Raw genomic sequence first — 12,892 nt, forward strand, 5'->3', positions numbered from 1 at the left:
ATTATTATCATTAAATTGAACAGCTAAATTAATTCATGTGATATGTGTACTGCTAGGCATCTATGGTTTCCTCTTTTTGCGCTAATTTGGCAACGCTGCCTCGGTTAAGTTAAGCAGTCTTCCGTTTGAGAAACACTTAAGTCTGTTATTATTTCCTTTATGAATCAGCCTCTATGGAATCCGCGCGTATTTCAGCTGACGTGATTTCCGTCCTTTGTGTTGGTCCTGCTGCCCCCTCGCGTCACCACGCGAGGGGGCAGCACTCGCTCTCGTCGTGTTCAGCGCCTCCTCCAGCAGAAGAAAAGCCTCCCACCCATTCTTTTTTTTTTTCAAAATGGCCGAATACTTGGCGTCGATTTTCGGCACAGAAAAAGACAAGTAAGTAATTGAAATAATCATGAAATATTGCTCGCGTTTGATTATTCTTAACAAGCGTTTGTATGGTTACAAACCGGTGATAACGGGTAAGTAGAATATAAGACTATTAGTATTCTCTCTCTCATGCATCGCCTGTTCATCGTCTGACCTGTGTGCCATCCTCGCGTTTGGTGAAACAATAACACTACTAAATATTGGCATCACAGCGCGGAGCTTTCATATGCTGAACAATCGTTATATTATTATCTTTTATTATTATTATTATAATTTTGTCTTTTTCCTCAGCCTCGCCGTGGCTCCATTTCGTTTCATTCATTGTGTTGCTATGTGTTTTGATCCTCTCTTCTCTCCATCAGGGTTAACTGCTCTTTCTACTTTAAAATCGGAGCATGTCGCCATGGAGATCGTTGCTCGAGACTCCACAACAAGCCCACTTTCAGTCAGGTATCACACCAGAGATCCTCTTATGGACCAATTCGTAACCTTTCTGTTAACGTTAGATCTGAAATTGTAATTCGCATTGGATTTGTGTTTCAGACCATTGCTCTGTTGAACATTTACCGGAACCCACAGAACACAGCCCAGTCCGCGGATGGCATCAGTAAGTATCGCTCAGCTCGTGTGAACACAGCTTGAAGCTCACAGAAACACACAGCGTCCAGGAGTCACTGTCTCGTTACTGTCTGCGTCTTCTCTCTCTCACCAGATGCTGTCAGTGATGTGGAGATGCAGGAACACTATGATGAGTTCTTTGAGGTAAGTTAGGTTAGGTGGACTGGGGAAACGGTGAGGAAGAAAGGTTGTGTCCAAAACAACCTTAATATAACTGTGATTCAAGCCATTACACAAATTCAGAGAAACAGTGGGAGTATTGGGGAAACTCAAAATGGTCTTTTCAAACCATGAAGTTCAAACCTTGGACATTTGTATTATTTGTATTATGCATCATCTACATTATTTCATAGGCTAGGTGTTGCTGTATAGAGGAACTTTTCTTTCAGGCAGTCATTATGTCAAAAATGACTACTGTGGATATAACGCACATTCATTTATTTATTTATGTTCCTTAGGAAATTGACATTTTCTTTAATTGTGACAAAACATTTCTACGATTGGAGTAGATGCTGAAGACTGGATTAATGATGCTGGAAATGCAGCTTTGCTTCACAGGAATAAATTACATTTTAAGAATAAATTCTAATTTATATAGTAATATTTCACAGTATTTGCTCTATTTTTGGACATATTAATACAGTCTTAGTGAGCATAAGAGAGTTTTCTATCAAAAAAAAATCTGAAATCTCTTCCCAACTCCAAATTTTTGAATGGTGGTGCGTGTCTTAAGACCACACAGTTTGGTCCTGTTTGTTACATCAGTTGTATTTTTAGTATATAAAAAAAAAACACAAATCGCACGATTTCATGCTTCAGTGTTGCTTTAAATTCATTGTTTACAGGAGGTCTTCACTGAGATGGAGGAGAAATATGGAGAAGTTGAGGAAATGAACGTGTGTGATAATTTAGGAGATCACTTGGTGGGAAATGTCTATGTGAAGGTGAGAGAATTTTCAATGTATTTATGTTGTAATAACAATTTGTTAGTTTAATTTACTATTTAAAACTTTGTCTTTGTTGAATTTGTAATAAACTTCAAACTCAGAATTTGTGATTCAACAGTTAAATGTATTTCAACATTTTAACAGTTGTGTATGCCAATTTGTTATGGCTAGTGTTATTTGGTACTATATTTTTTGGCATCTCATATCTATATGATATTATAATTAAAAGTAATTTGTAAAAGTAAATAATGCATACTGTTAAAAAAAATGTTTAGCCTTAATGCACTGTAAGTCGCTTTGGATAAAATTGTATGATAAGTGCAGAAATGTAATTTGTGGAAAAAAGTTTTGTTATCTTTTTGGTTTTGCCACCATTGTATACAAGCATTAATCAGCTTGAGGCTGTTTCATCATGGTTCAATTCGTCTTTGTGCTTAACACCCCTTAATGCAGAGAAACAACTAAAACTTAGCTTTTTGTGTGTGTAGTTTCGCCGTGAAGAAGATGCAGAGAAAGCGGTGATTAACTTGAATAACCGCTGGTTTAATGGCCAGCCCATCCACGCTGAGCTCTCACCGGTCACTGATTTCAGAGAGGCCTGTTGTCGACAGTATGAAATGGGGTAAGTGACTGAATAAGCATCAGAGAGTGCTGCACATCTTCCCTTCCCACACACTGTAATGCTGCATTCCCACAGCTAAATGTTTACCTCTCTTCCCTCTTCTAATTGATGTTTACTGATACCTAGTGCCTAAGCCTGAGCAACTGTCCCGTTGCACATGATTTGTTGATTCAGGTGAAGGTGTGTACTGAAATAGTGTTGTGTTTTCTTAAACTGCTTTCCACTGGTTTCTCTGTGACTGACTGCAGTACTTGTGTGTTCCCACAGAGAGTGCACTCGAGGAGGCTTCTGCAACTTCATGCACCTGAAGCCAATCTCAAGGGAACTCAGAAGAGAACTGTATGGCCGCAGGAGGAAGAGGTCTGTCTGATTTCCAACTCCTCAAAAGCATAACAATTGTTAGAGGAGACTTGTGTAGAGCTGCTTGGAAATAATACAATACAGTAGACATTGTGATATAATATTAGAATTTAAAATAACTTTTCTATTTTAGAATGCAATTTATTCCTGTGTTGCAAAGCTAAGTTTTCAGCAGCATTACTAGATTCTTCAGTATCACATGACACTTCAGAAATCGGCGCCATTCAGTGTGTTCTGCATGCACAGCGCACACACACAGAGCTGTGTCAGGCATCGTCCAAGTCTTGTGTTTGTGTTTCTTTCCACATTGTCTTGTGCTTGAATGGACAAATGCATTCAAAAGTATGTCAAAATACCCATTTTGACGAGTATCCTCGAAAATGATGGGTTATGTCTTAAGTGAGCTTAAACAGCTGTGAAAGAAGTCAGATGTGTATAATTCTATTTGATCCATGCACTGGCTCTTAAAGTCCTTAATGTAAATAATATAAATAAAAATAATAATAAAAAACGCAGTATCTGAACACATTCAAACCTAAAGCATAGTGGTTTGTTCTAGTTATTATGTGCTATTGCTTGTAATTTGATCATTTGCTCTTACTTAACGGCTGTTCACTTGACTTTAATAATCTATGAACTTTGTTTGTTAAGCTAGGAGTTCTTGCTGTGGAGTTAGAATTGAGATTTGTTAGAATTAACTGTTCTTAAATTTAATTTAAAATGTTGGTATATACTTGGTATATTTTTTCTTTTTTTTTTGTGGCAAGGCAAGTAAAAATTTAAACCACTATGCAAGTAAAAATGCTTATCTTTGAGCCCTGCTATTAGCATTTTTCCAAACAGTTTATATTTTGTGGAAACTGATGTTCAGGATTTTTTGATGAATAGAAAGTTCAAAAGTAAGTTTACTGATTCCAAACATTTGAAAGGTAGTGTATTAATGGACTGGTTTTGAACGGATAAGTAAACTTGTTTTCTGTTCTACACAGGCATCGCTCCCGTTCACGGTCCCGTGAACGCCGTTCTCGCTCAAGAGAACGCAATAGAGGAGGAGGAGGTGGTGGTGGAGGAGGAGGCGGAAGAGAACGAGAGAGACGGAGGTCAAGAGATAGAGAACGCTCCGGACGGTTTTAAAATGTCCTTTCTTGAAAACGACATTCAATCCCAAACCTTGCCCTAGTCTCTCCTGTTGAGGTGTGATAACGTTGATTTTTATTTCCTCCCCAATTCTTTGTCCGCTGACCTTTTTATGCAAGATTTGTTTGCTTTTCAATAAAGATACCTTCATCATTTTACTGCCTTTCAGTAGTTACATTATTCTCATATTTATATCAGGGGCGAGGCTACATAAGGGCCAGGGTGGCACTGGCCCACTCAAACTGACGGCTGGCGCACCCAATCAGAGCAGACAAAAATAAATGTATGTGGGAAAGCAGAAATCATGCATATGTGACATACTGAACACTTAAACGCGTACAAGAAGTTTCATAAAAAAATAACTACTGTAGAGTGAAAACCTTTTCATATAATTGCCTTACTGCAACAGCCAATCAATAAGCTTATTAGTTCTGTTTAGCCAGTCGCGTATTGTCGGGGAGTGGGAAGATGAGTTTACGTCTGCTAACTTTTAACACGCATGACACAAGATGAGTTTGTCGAAAAAGACATCTTTAATTAAAAAAAACAAAAAACAAGAACATAACCTGAAACATCAACCCGGGCTATTCGTCGAGAAAAGCAACATACCAGCTGATTTATCCACACTTGATAAACCACCTGCTCTTACCCATTCAAGGAGTAATATTGCATTCACGCCAGTTTTCGCGCAAAATAAACGGCAAGTCTAGTCATTTTGCTCCTAAGTGGTACATAAAGTTCCCATTTCTAGAATACAGAGACAGTGTCCAGAAAGGACTTTGGTAACGTAAACTTGTAACGATTTGTTTTGTAAAAAGCGCTATACAAATAAACTTGAATTGAATTGAATAACGTAAACAGGGGCGTAGATTACATTTTCAGTCAAATGTGTTCACATAGAGGTTTTCAAGAGCTGGTATGAATAAATATAGATTTAAACTCAAAGAGACAGGATAGTCGGCGCATGACCTGATATTTTATTCGGACCCAGGAGGCGATATGAACATCACGGAGAGCTAAACTCTCCTGCAGTGTGTGTTTCATTCATACTTGAAGCCGGTGTTCTGAAATATTCGGTTTCTGAGATTTTCGGTGACGCTGGGCGGAGAATATGTGAATATTCATGAGTTTCCTGTTTCGCGTTAAAGCGACTCTGAAAGTACGTTGTCACTGAAACATAAACGATTTTCAAAAAGGTTGCTCAAAAAATGTTTTTAATAACAAAAGTAAAAGCTGAATGTTTTTTTAATGCACACATGAACTTGAATATAAACATTCTTAATCTCTGTATTTTTTATTTATTTGCCCCAAAATTTGAAATTTTGTAGATAAAATGCACTATATAATTAAAATAAATGTAAAACCAGTTTGGTTGATTATATCCAAATAACTAACATGTCAAATTTTCTAAGTTTATTTAAAGAGCCACACAGATGGGAAATCAAAAATGACCTGTATTACAGTGTATGATGTAGCTGTCCATCAGTGTAAACAATGTGCAAAGTAATTAAACCAAAAAGTAAACGATTTATAAAGTTATTGGCTTCTAAAGTAAGGAGTCGACTCTGAATCGCTGAAATGAGTCGTTATAGATTTCAAATCTTTTGCCCATCTCTATGTACGTCACTAGAACACTTAGCATAATAATCTCCACCTATGGTCTTGGGAGAAAGGGAACTCTGACCTTATGTGTTTGTTTTCTCCCGAGCGTCTTATCAGTATGTGTGCTGTCTGCAGCCTTTCTCTGCGCTGACCTTCATGTACAAACACGTAATTAAAATGAAGTGTAACTCCGTGAATTCTCAACAAAGAGACATGAGTCTATAGAAAGCTTGACATGTCTTCTTTAAAACTAAATAAGTGCTGCTAACAGATATTCTGTGATAAAGTAATCCATATGAAATCAACGCGATGTCCGTTTTTCACGTCTCCCTTCGTTATATCTAATGTGACCACGCCCCCGCGCTGAACGCGCTATTCAGATTCAAACTGAAGCATGCGGCTTGAATACACCCACACAGAAGAAAAAGCAGCTAGACTGTTCAAGTTTTTTATTTTACTGCTTGCTTCGCGATGAGAGTAATAAGACACAATTCACCCCAAAAAGATGCTAATGTTTACCATGAAGTTGTGTGAGGAACAACCAATCAAAACTGATTATGTCAGTAGACTTATCAGAACACAGTATGCTATCGAAAGGTGGGGTTTAAGGAAACTGAATCTTTTGAACAGCTTCGCGCGAACTGTTTGGGGATCTCTGAGAATTGAGGTTATTTTAAAATGATATTTTTACAAAATGACAATGTTTTTTAACCTTGGATGGATTTAAACCTAATGTACAGGACTTATAAACAGTGATAGGAAGCTTAGAATTATCATCTTACTGGCTCTTTAACGACTATGTTGAGTACTGCGATTTTTAGATGTGAACTTTTCAGGAGTTAAGCACCCATTTTATGACAAAGAACAATGGTTTACGTGATTCTGATTAGTCATGAAAATGTGCAAATCATCTTTCAATCATGAAAACTGCACTATTGGTTCCATGTAGTGTGTCACGCTCCCCGTTTTCATAATTTCAACCAGGATTATTAAATTATTAAATATCGTAGTATATTAATTCTGTGGTGCCAGAACAGCAGCTGATAGAATGTGTGCTGCAGCACGATATTTCTTCAAAAGCAGATTGTAGAGACATTTTTATCATCCATAACCAAAAATTTGAATATCCTACCCTTGGCAGAAATCGCAGACCGGACCGCGAGGGCACTTTAGCGTTGGACCTCAAAGGGGAGGGGCTCGAGCCCCCCGCCCCTGTACACTTCAAAGTGAAAGTTGTGACATTTGCCAAGTATGGTTGCCCATACTCAGAATTGGTGCTCTGCATTTAACTCATCTAAGTGCACACACACAGCAGTGAGAAGTGAACACACACCCGGAGCAGTGGGCAGCCATATCCAGCACCCGGGGAGCAACTGGGGGTTCAGTGCTGTGCTCAAGGGCACTTCAGCCATGGGTGGGTCATTATACGAAAACGTGCCATTTCCCACTTTTAATGTTTGATTTTCAAAGTACTGTTTTGAAAATCTTTAAGCCCCTTTTTGGATGAAGTAGATTCTTACCTATCAGGAAAATGTGCCCTGCCATCTCAGGCTATCTTATTTTTTGTATCTTTTCATATAACCAATTTAAATGTGTTTTTGGTCAATCCTGTTACCAACATATTAATTACTTTTTGAAAAGGTTTTGATTACATGTATAGAACAAATCTGATATATTGTGGAAGATATACCCCCCTTGTCACATTAAGAGTGTTTGTGAATTGAGAATATTGAAAGGTTTATTTTTTTAAGTGGATGAATACGTTCATTTCCAAATGACTCTCTCCCAGCATCTTCTGTTTTAAGAAAAATGTATGGAAACAAATATGAAACACCTTAATTTAATTTTGAGTGGATTATTAGCCTCTCTTACTAAACATTTACAATTAATTAATTACATTTTTATTTATTTATTTTATTAATTTTTACAATTATATTAGAATATTATACAAGTAACAGAGTTGACACATCAGTAACAGGGTTGACAACAGTTACCGTATTGGTTATACTGCTTGTTTGAATTACAGTTATGGTTGTATGGTTAATTCAACATGACTAATCAGCATTTTTTGTAGACAGCTCTATTGGGATATTTTAGCATAAAAATGATGAAAAACCTAAACTTATCTGTTTGCATGAACTTTAACTTAAAAATGTTTTAATTGTTGCCCCGCCTTCTACTTCTCAAACCTCGTACTTTCTATGATATAGTGCTGAGAAAACACAGAGTTACCCATCGTGTGTTGATAGTGGCGTGTACCACAGTTTGCTTTGCCAATTGCGAAACATTAGTAAACGGTTTGCCAGAATATACCCTGACCCAGATCTATCCAGTTAGTGAAGCATTGGTTTCCACACTGGTTTCGTTAAATAAATAAATAAATAAAGGAAATTATTATTTTAAAAGATTCACTCATAAGAATCATCTGTTCACGAATTGGATCATGAACTTGCATTACCGAGCCAAAGATGATACTGAACATTTCGAATGAATAAAGAATTCAAGTTCATCTTTAAAGCACATAAAACTATTGTTTGACTTCATAAACCTTTATTTCATGCATGCTCCATATGGATCTGTTGACTGAATGCAGAGTGTGATTTCTAGGAGAATGTTTGTGTTTTGATGAGCATGTATGCACGCTCACTAGGAGTTGCTAAATGAACAGCTGCTGTGCACAGTTTTTTTGTTTCGCAGGTGTTGGTATTGGTTGAAACCCGGTATTGGTTGAAATCCCCAAACTTAAATATTAAATTAATAAATGACATCAAAATAAAAGTAATCATTGGTAATCTAAAATAGTTTTAAGATGTAACTGTAATCTGATTACCCCTTATTTAAAATGTAATTATAACGAAATACAGTTACTCATATTTTGTATCTTAAATACGTAACACCGTTACAAGTATTTAGTTACTCCCCAGCCCTGATTATTTATGATTGTGTAGCATACTGTAAATGTAAGTAGTTCACATGCCCTCAAATATCCATACAAGTCACACAAGTTTGATTTATTTATTGACAATAAAACTTTTTCAAACTGTTTGGATGGAGTGCATGTATGGACAGTATCCCAAATGCAAACTGAAAATGTATTGACTTCTCATAATAAAAATAATAATGACTTTTGGTTTATAAAGCACATACATAAAACCCAATGCACTTGTGTGTATCAGTATAGATCAGTAACCTCAACACATTTTAGCCTACCTATCAGTAGAATAAATAAAAAACGATTTTTAGGGATGAAAACTGTAAAATCATGCATATTATGTATATTATATGTATATTAAAAGTACGTCTGTTAAAATTCTCAGTCATTCAGGTCATAGTAATCCAAGAAGGGTTGGCTCAGGGGTGACAACCCCACAGAGGTTAAATACCTGGCACTACCCATCAGTCATTTAGAAATGAAGAACCCCCTTGGATGAGAGGCAATTTCTTCAAATATAGACGTACCAAGTACAGTTGCCCTTGATTTAACCCTTCTTGAGTATACAGTATGGGTAAGACACACAAAAGCGTACTTGCGTTAACCTTCATACCCTGGAATGGTTACAGGGTTGACGGTAACAGGGTTGACAAAAAAGGTTACTGGCGGCCATTACTAGCCATGAGGTATAGGTAATGACACCACATTACATGCCTTAATGAGAGGCTTAAATGTTATCATATATGTACATTTTAAAATATGTACAAATAACTTTTGAACGTATGTTTTTCTGATAACAGTGCTGACACAATGAGCGTGTCCCTGTCTTTCAGACATGACATAACTCAAAGAAAATTCATTAAAAAGAAGAGAACACTTACTGACTTCTACCATCAACTTCATGGAAGTCAGATGATGTCACTTCCTGGACCTGATGCAACTTTTGGAACAGTCCATTGTCTTTAAAGAGGTGTTTTCATGAAAAGTAACAGGGTTGACGTGAACCTATGGACCCGACTAAATTGTGTGTTTTTATTTTATTTTATTTGACACATTAAGAATAAAATCCATTTATGACTAATGAACTGACACTTAAGGCTTTATACAAGTATATGTTTTTTATGATAGTTTCACTTTTTTGGCCTTGATAGCAAGTAGAAGTAGAAAAATCATACTGAGGGACGGGCCATTTTGAACATTTCTTCAAGATGCTTTGCACAAAAATGTGATTAAAATCCTTTAAAAACAAAAGAAACAGAAAATAATTTATTCTTATATTATGAGACATTATGTAAACTAAATTAATAAAATATTTTATTTGTTTTATGTTTTATTAAGATTTACAGAGCTTTTTTTTTTTTCCTGAGGGACACAAAATGGCACGTTTTCGTATAATGACCCGGGTATTGAGGGAGGAAGAGAGCACTGTTTATTCACTCCCTCCCACCTACAACTCCTGCCAGCATCGAGACTCGAACCTGCAACCTTCAGGTAACTATTCCGGCTCTCTAACCATTAGTAATATAAAGATGATGATGATAATAAAAAATGAATGTGTTATGTTATTTTGATTACTTCAAAACACAAAGACATTTTCGCTATAACTTTACTGTTTCAAAGCATTTTATTGACAAATCACAATGACATGACATTAACCCATCCAAAGTGCACACACACAGAGCAGTGAACACACACACAGTGGGCAGCTATTTATGCCACGGCGCCCAGGGAGCAGTTGGGGGTTCGATGCCTTAGGCACCTAAATAGTGGTATTGCTGGCCCGAGATTCAAACCCACAGCCATAGGGTTAGGAGTCAAACTCTCTAACCACTAGGCCACGACTCCTCTTTGATAATATTTTTGTTTCTGTGTGTGAGTAATCTGTTATGTGCCTGTATGTGTGTGTGTGTGCAGTACATTCCTTGGCAGAACTAGAATGGCTATAGTTACACCATACAGCCATATTTTGCCACAATGCCCACCACACAGCAGCTTATTGATGGAGAGGAGACAGAGTGATGAAGCCAATCAGTAGATTTGGGGATTGTCAAGGGGCCATGATGGTCGGAGGCCAATGGGCGAATTTAGCCAGGATGCCGAGATCACACCTCTTTGAAAGACATCCTAGGATTTTTAATGACCACAGAGAGTCAGGACCTCGGATTAAATTCTCTGCTTGTTGACAGTATAGTGTCCCCATCACTACACTGGGGCGCTAGGACCCAAACAGACCACAGGATGAGCACCCCCTGCTGGCCTCACTAGCACCCCTTCCAGCAGCAATCTGGTTTCCCAGCAGGTCTCAAATCCAGGTACTGACCAGGCTCAGTCCTGCTTAACTTCAGGGGGAAACTGGTCTTAACCTCCAGGGTGATATGACTGCTGGCCAGGGCTTCTCTGGTCTTCTCAAAATGGCTAAAAAACTAAATTCGAATTTTTTACTTATATATTATCAAAATTCAAATTATATTCAAATTTAAAATGCATAATTTCAGTTAGGGTTAAGTGAAGCTTTTTGCTTCTCTCCTGATGCCACAAGAGGGCACATCAAGCAAAATATTACTTATGTACGTTTAATAAAAGCATTAGAATATATGACTGTTGTATGTGAATAGTAAAAAAAAAAAGTTTATAAACCAATTATAATTAAGCCCGCGCAGACGGTGCGCATAAAACAGCACACGCACAAGGGTAATGATGAGACAGAAGAGGTACTGCTTGTCGAGCTCATCTGCCTTTTGAAAGCAGTGCAATAGCAATATTTGATGAAAACTCAAAATTCTATTTTTCTTTTTGACAGCTCTATAAGATGCCTCTGACGCTATCTGTGGTTCAGCAAATTCCTCGACATGTGTGTGTGTGTTGTGGCTCTTGATGCCTTGACCCAAGCCTCAGTCCATTCCTTGTGAAGTTCACTCAAATTCTTGGTGGTTTTGTGCACACTGGAGAACCGAATGGTTCGGTTTTTTCAGTGATCCTTCCCATCCCTATTAAACCTAAATGTAATTCTGACCTACCTGCTCCCTGGCGAACATGGCTGGGATTTTGCAGCAACTTGCTGCGTCTGTGGCCAGGGCTTTTCTCATTTTTATACGTTCCTTCCCTGCTCCTCCTTTGCGTTTAAACTCAATTTTCTGCTCGATTTTCTAAGATAAAGCCTGCCTCTGTATATAGCCAATTAGGCAGTGCTTGGCTGATGTTTGGTCATGTGGTGGTGTCATTTTCACTCCACAATTGCCTGATTCTTACAGTATTGTTCAAAATAATAGCAGTACAATGTGACTAACCAGAATAATCAAGGTTTTTAGTATATTTTTTATTGCTACATGGCAAACAAGTTACCAGTAGGTTCAGTAGATTGTCAGAAAACAAACAAGACCCAGCATTCATGATATGCACGCTCTTAAGGCTGTGCAATTGGGCAATTAGTTGAAAGGGGTGTGTTCAAAAAAATAGCAGTGTCAAGTTCCCTCACTCTAGTGAAGTTCAACCCTGCAATTTCCCCCACTTGAAAGGGTATGCTTGCTCTTGAAGGTTTGGACTGGATTTTACTCAATGACCAGGAATCAATTCTTTCTTTTCTTTCTTTTATTTGAAAGTTGCCATGGCCAAAAGCAGGTAAAAAACCTTAAACACAAATACAAGTAATCAAGAAAATATACAATAAACCCAAGTAACCATATTAAAGCATCAAACTTAAATTTAAACACAAATTAGTCTTGAAAATACATTGAAAGAAAAACCCCATATCTAGAGCACCCAAATAAATTGAAGACACTTTTAAAGCACTACTCAAATAATTCTACCCTTAAACTCTAACAGCTTTAATCTATAAAACCACAATTTCTCACTTCCAGCTTCCTTAAAAATCTTAACACATTTCTTTTAACTACCTTCATAAATGTTAAATGTATAACACTTTAGCTTACAATCCAAACATGATTTCATAACATTTAAACACATTTTTCCTTAAGCATAATTACATGATTTACTTAAATGTTAAAATCCACCACACTTTACAAACAAATGCTCACCGACTCCTTCCTTGTTCAAACAAGCTTTAGTCCTGCAATATCACTTTTCAGGCCCAGTTTCTCCACACATCTTGCCAACCTGCTTTCTATCCTGTGAGTGACTCTGATTCCCTTAAAATCACTAGATCCTTCCCACCTGGTGACTAATTAACTATCTGCGGCTGGGTGCCACACCTAGCACCAAAACCACCCGGGCAGAAAGGGTGTGGTCTGTAGCTCAGCTCAACACCTCCCACTCGATCTTCCCACGGAAACCGCTGGAAAGATC

The 12,892-nt window shown here is 37.5% G+C and overlaps 1 protein-coding gene across 2 annotated transcripts; it reads left to right on the forward strand.

Moving 5' to 3' along the window:
* The first annotated feature begins 229 nt into the window (after nucleotides 1–229).
* On the forward strand, nucleotides 230–4,214 carry LOC113053623 (splicing factor U2AF 35 kDa subunit). 2 transcript variants are annotated; one of them, XM_026218789.1, is made up of 8 exons: nucleotides 230–378; nucleotides 735–822; nucleotides 916–979; nucleotides 1,085–1,134; nucleotides 1,836–1,934; nucleotides 2,426–2,559; nucleotides 2,827–2,919; nucleotides 3,909–4,214. In XM_026218789.1, exons 1-8 carry the CDS (start codon nucleotides 335–337, stop codon nucleotides 4,051–4,053), a joined length of 717 nt encoding a protein of 238 aa, XP_026074574.1. In that variant the 5' UTR covers nucleotides 230–334; the 3' UTR covers nucleotides 4,054–4,214. The 2 variants fall into 2 exon arrangements, with proteins under 2 accessions (XP_026074574.1, XP_026074575.1); XM_026218790.1 differs by having other exon boundaries at nucleotides 1,088–1,134.
* The last annotated feature ends 8,678 nt before the right edge of the window (nucleotides 4,215–12,892 follow it).

Source organism: Carassius auratus, chromosome 34 (assembly GCF_003368295.1).
Source record: "Carassius auratus strain Wakin chromosome 34, ASM336829v1, whole genome shotgun sequence".
Taxonomy (NCBI): Eukaryota; Metazoa; Chordata; class Actinopteri; order Cypriniformes; family Cyprinidae; genus Carassius; species Carassius auratus.

Excerpts from the sequence above, each read along its gene's own strand:
- LOC113053623 (XM_026218789.1), top strand. The coding sequence starts at position 335 with ATGGCCGAATACTTGGCGTCGATTTTCGGCACAGAAAAAGACAA. Across the intron at positions 1,935-2,425 it reads TGGGAAATGTCTATGTGAAG|TTTCGCCGTGAAGAAGATGC; the intron begins GTGAGAGAATTT and ends TTGTGTGTGTAG. Across the intron at positions 2,560-2,826 it reads TGTCGACAGTATGAAATGGG|AGAGTGCACTCGAGGAGGCT; the intron begins GTAAGTGACTGA and ends GTGTTCCCACAG.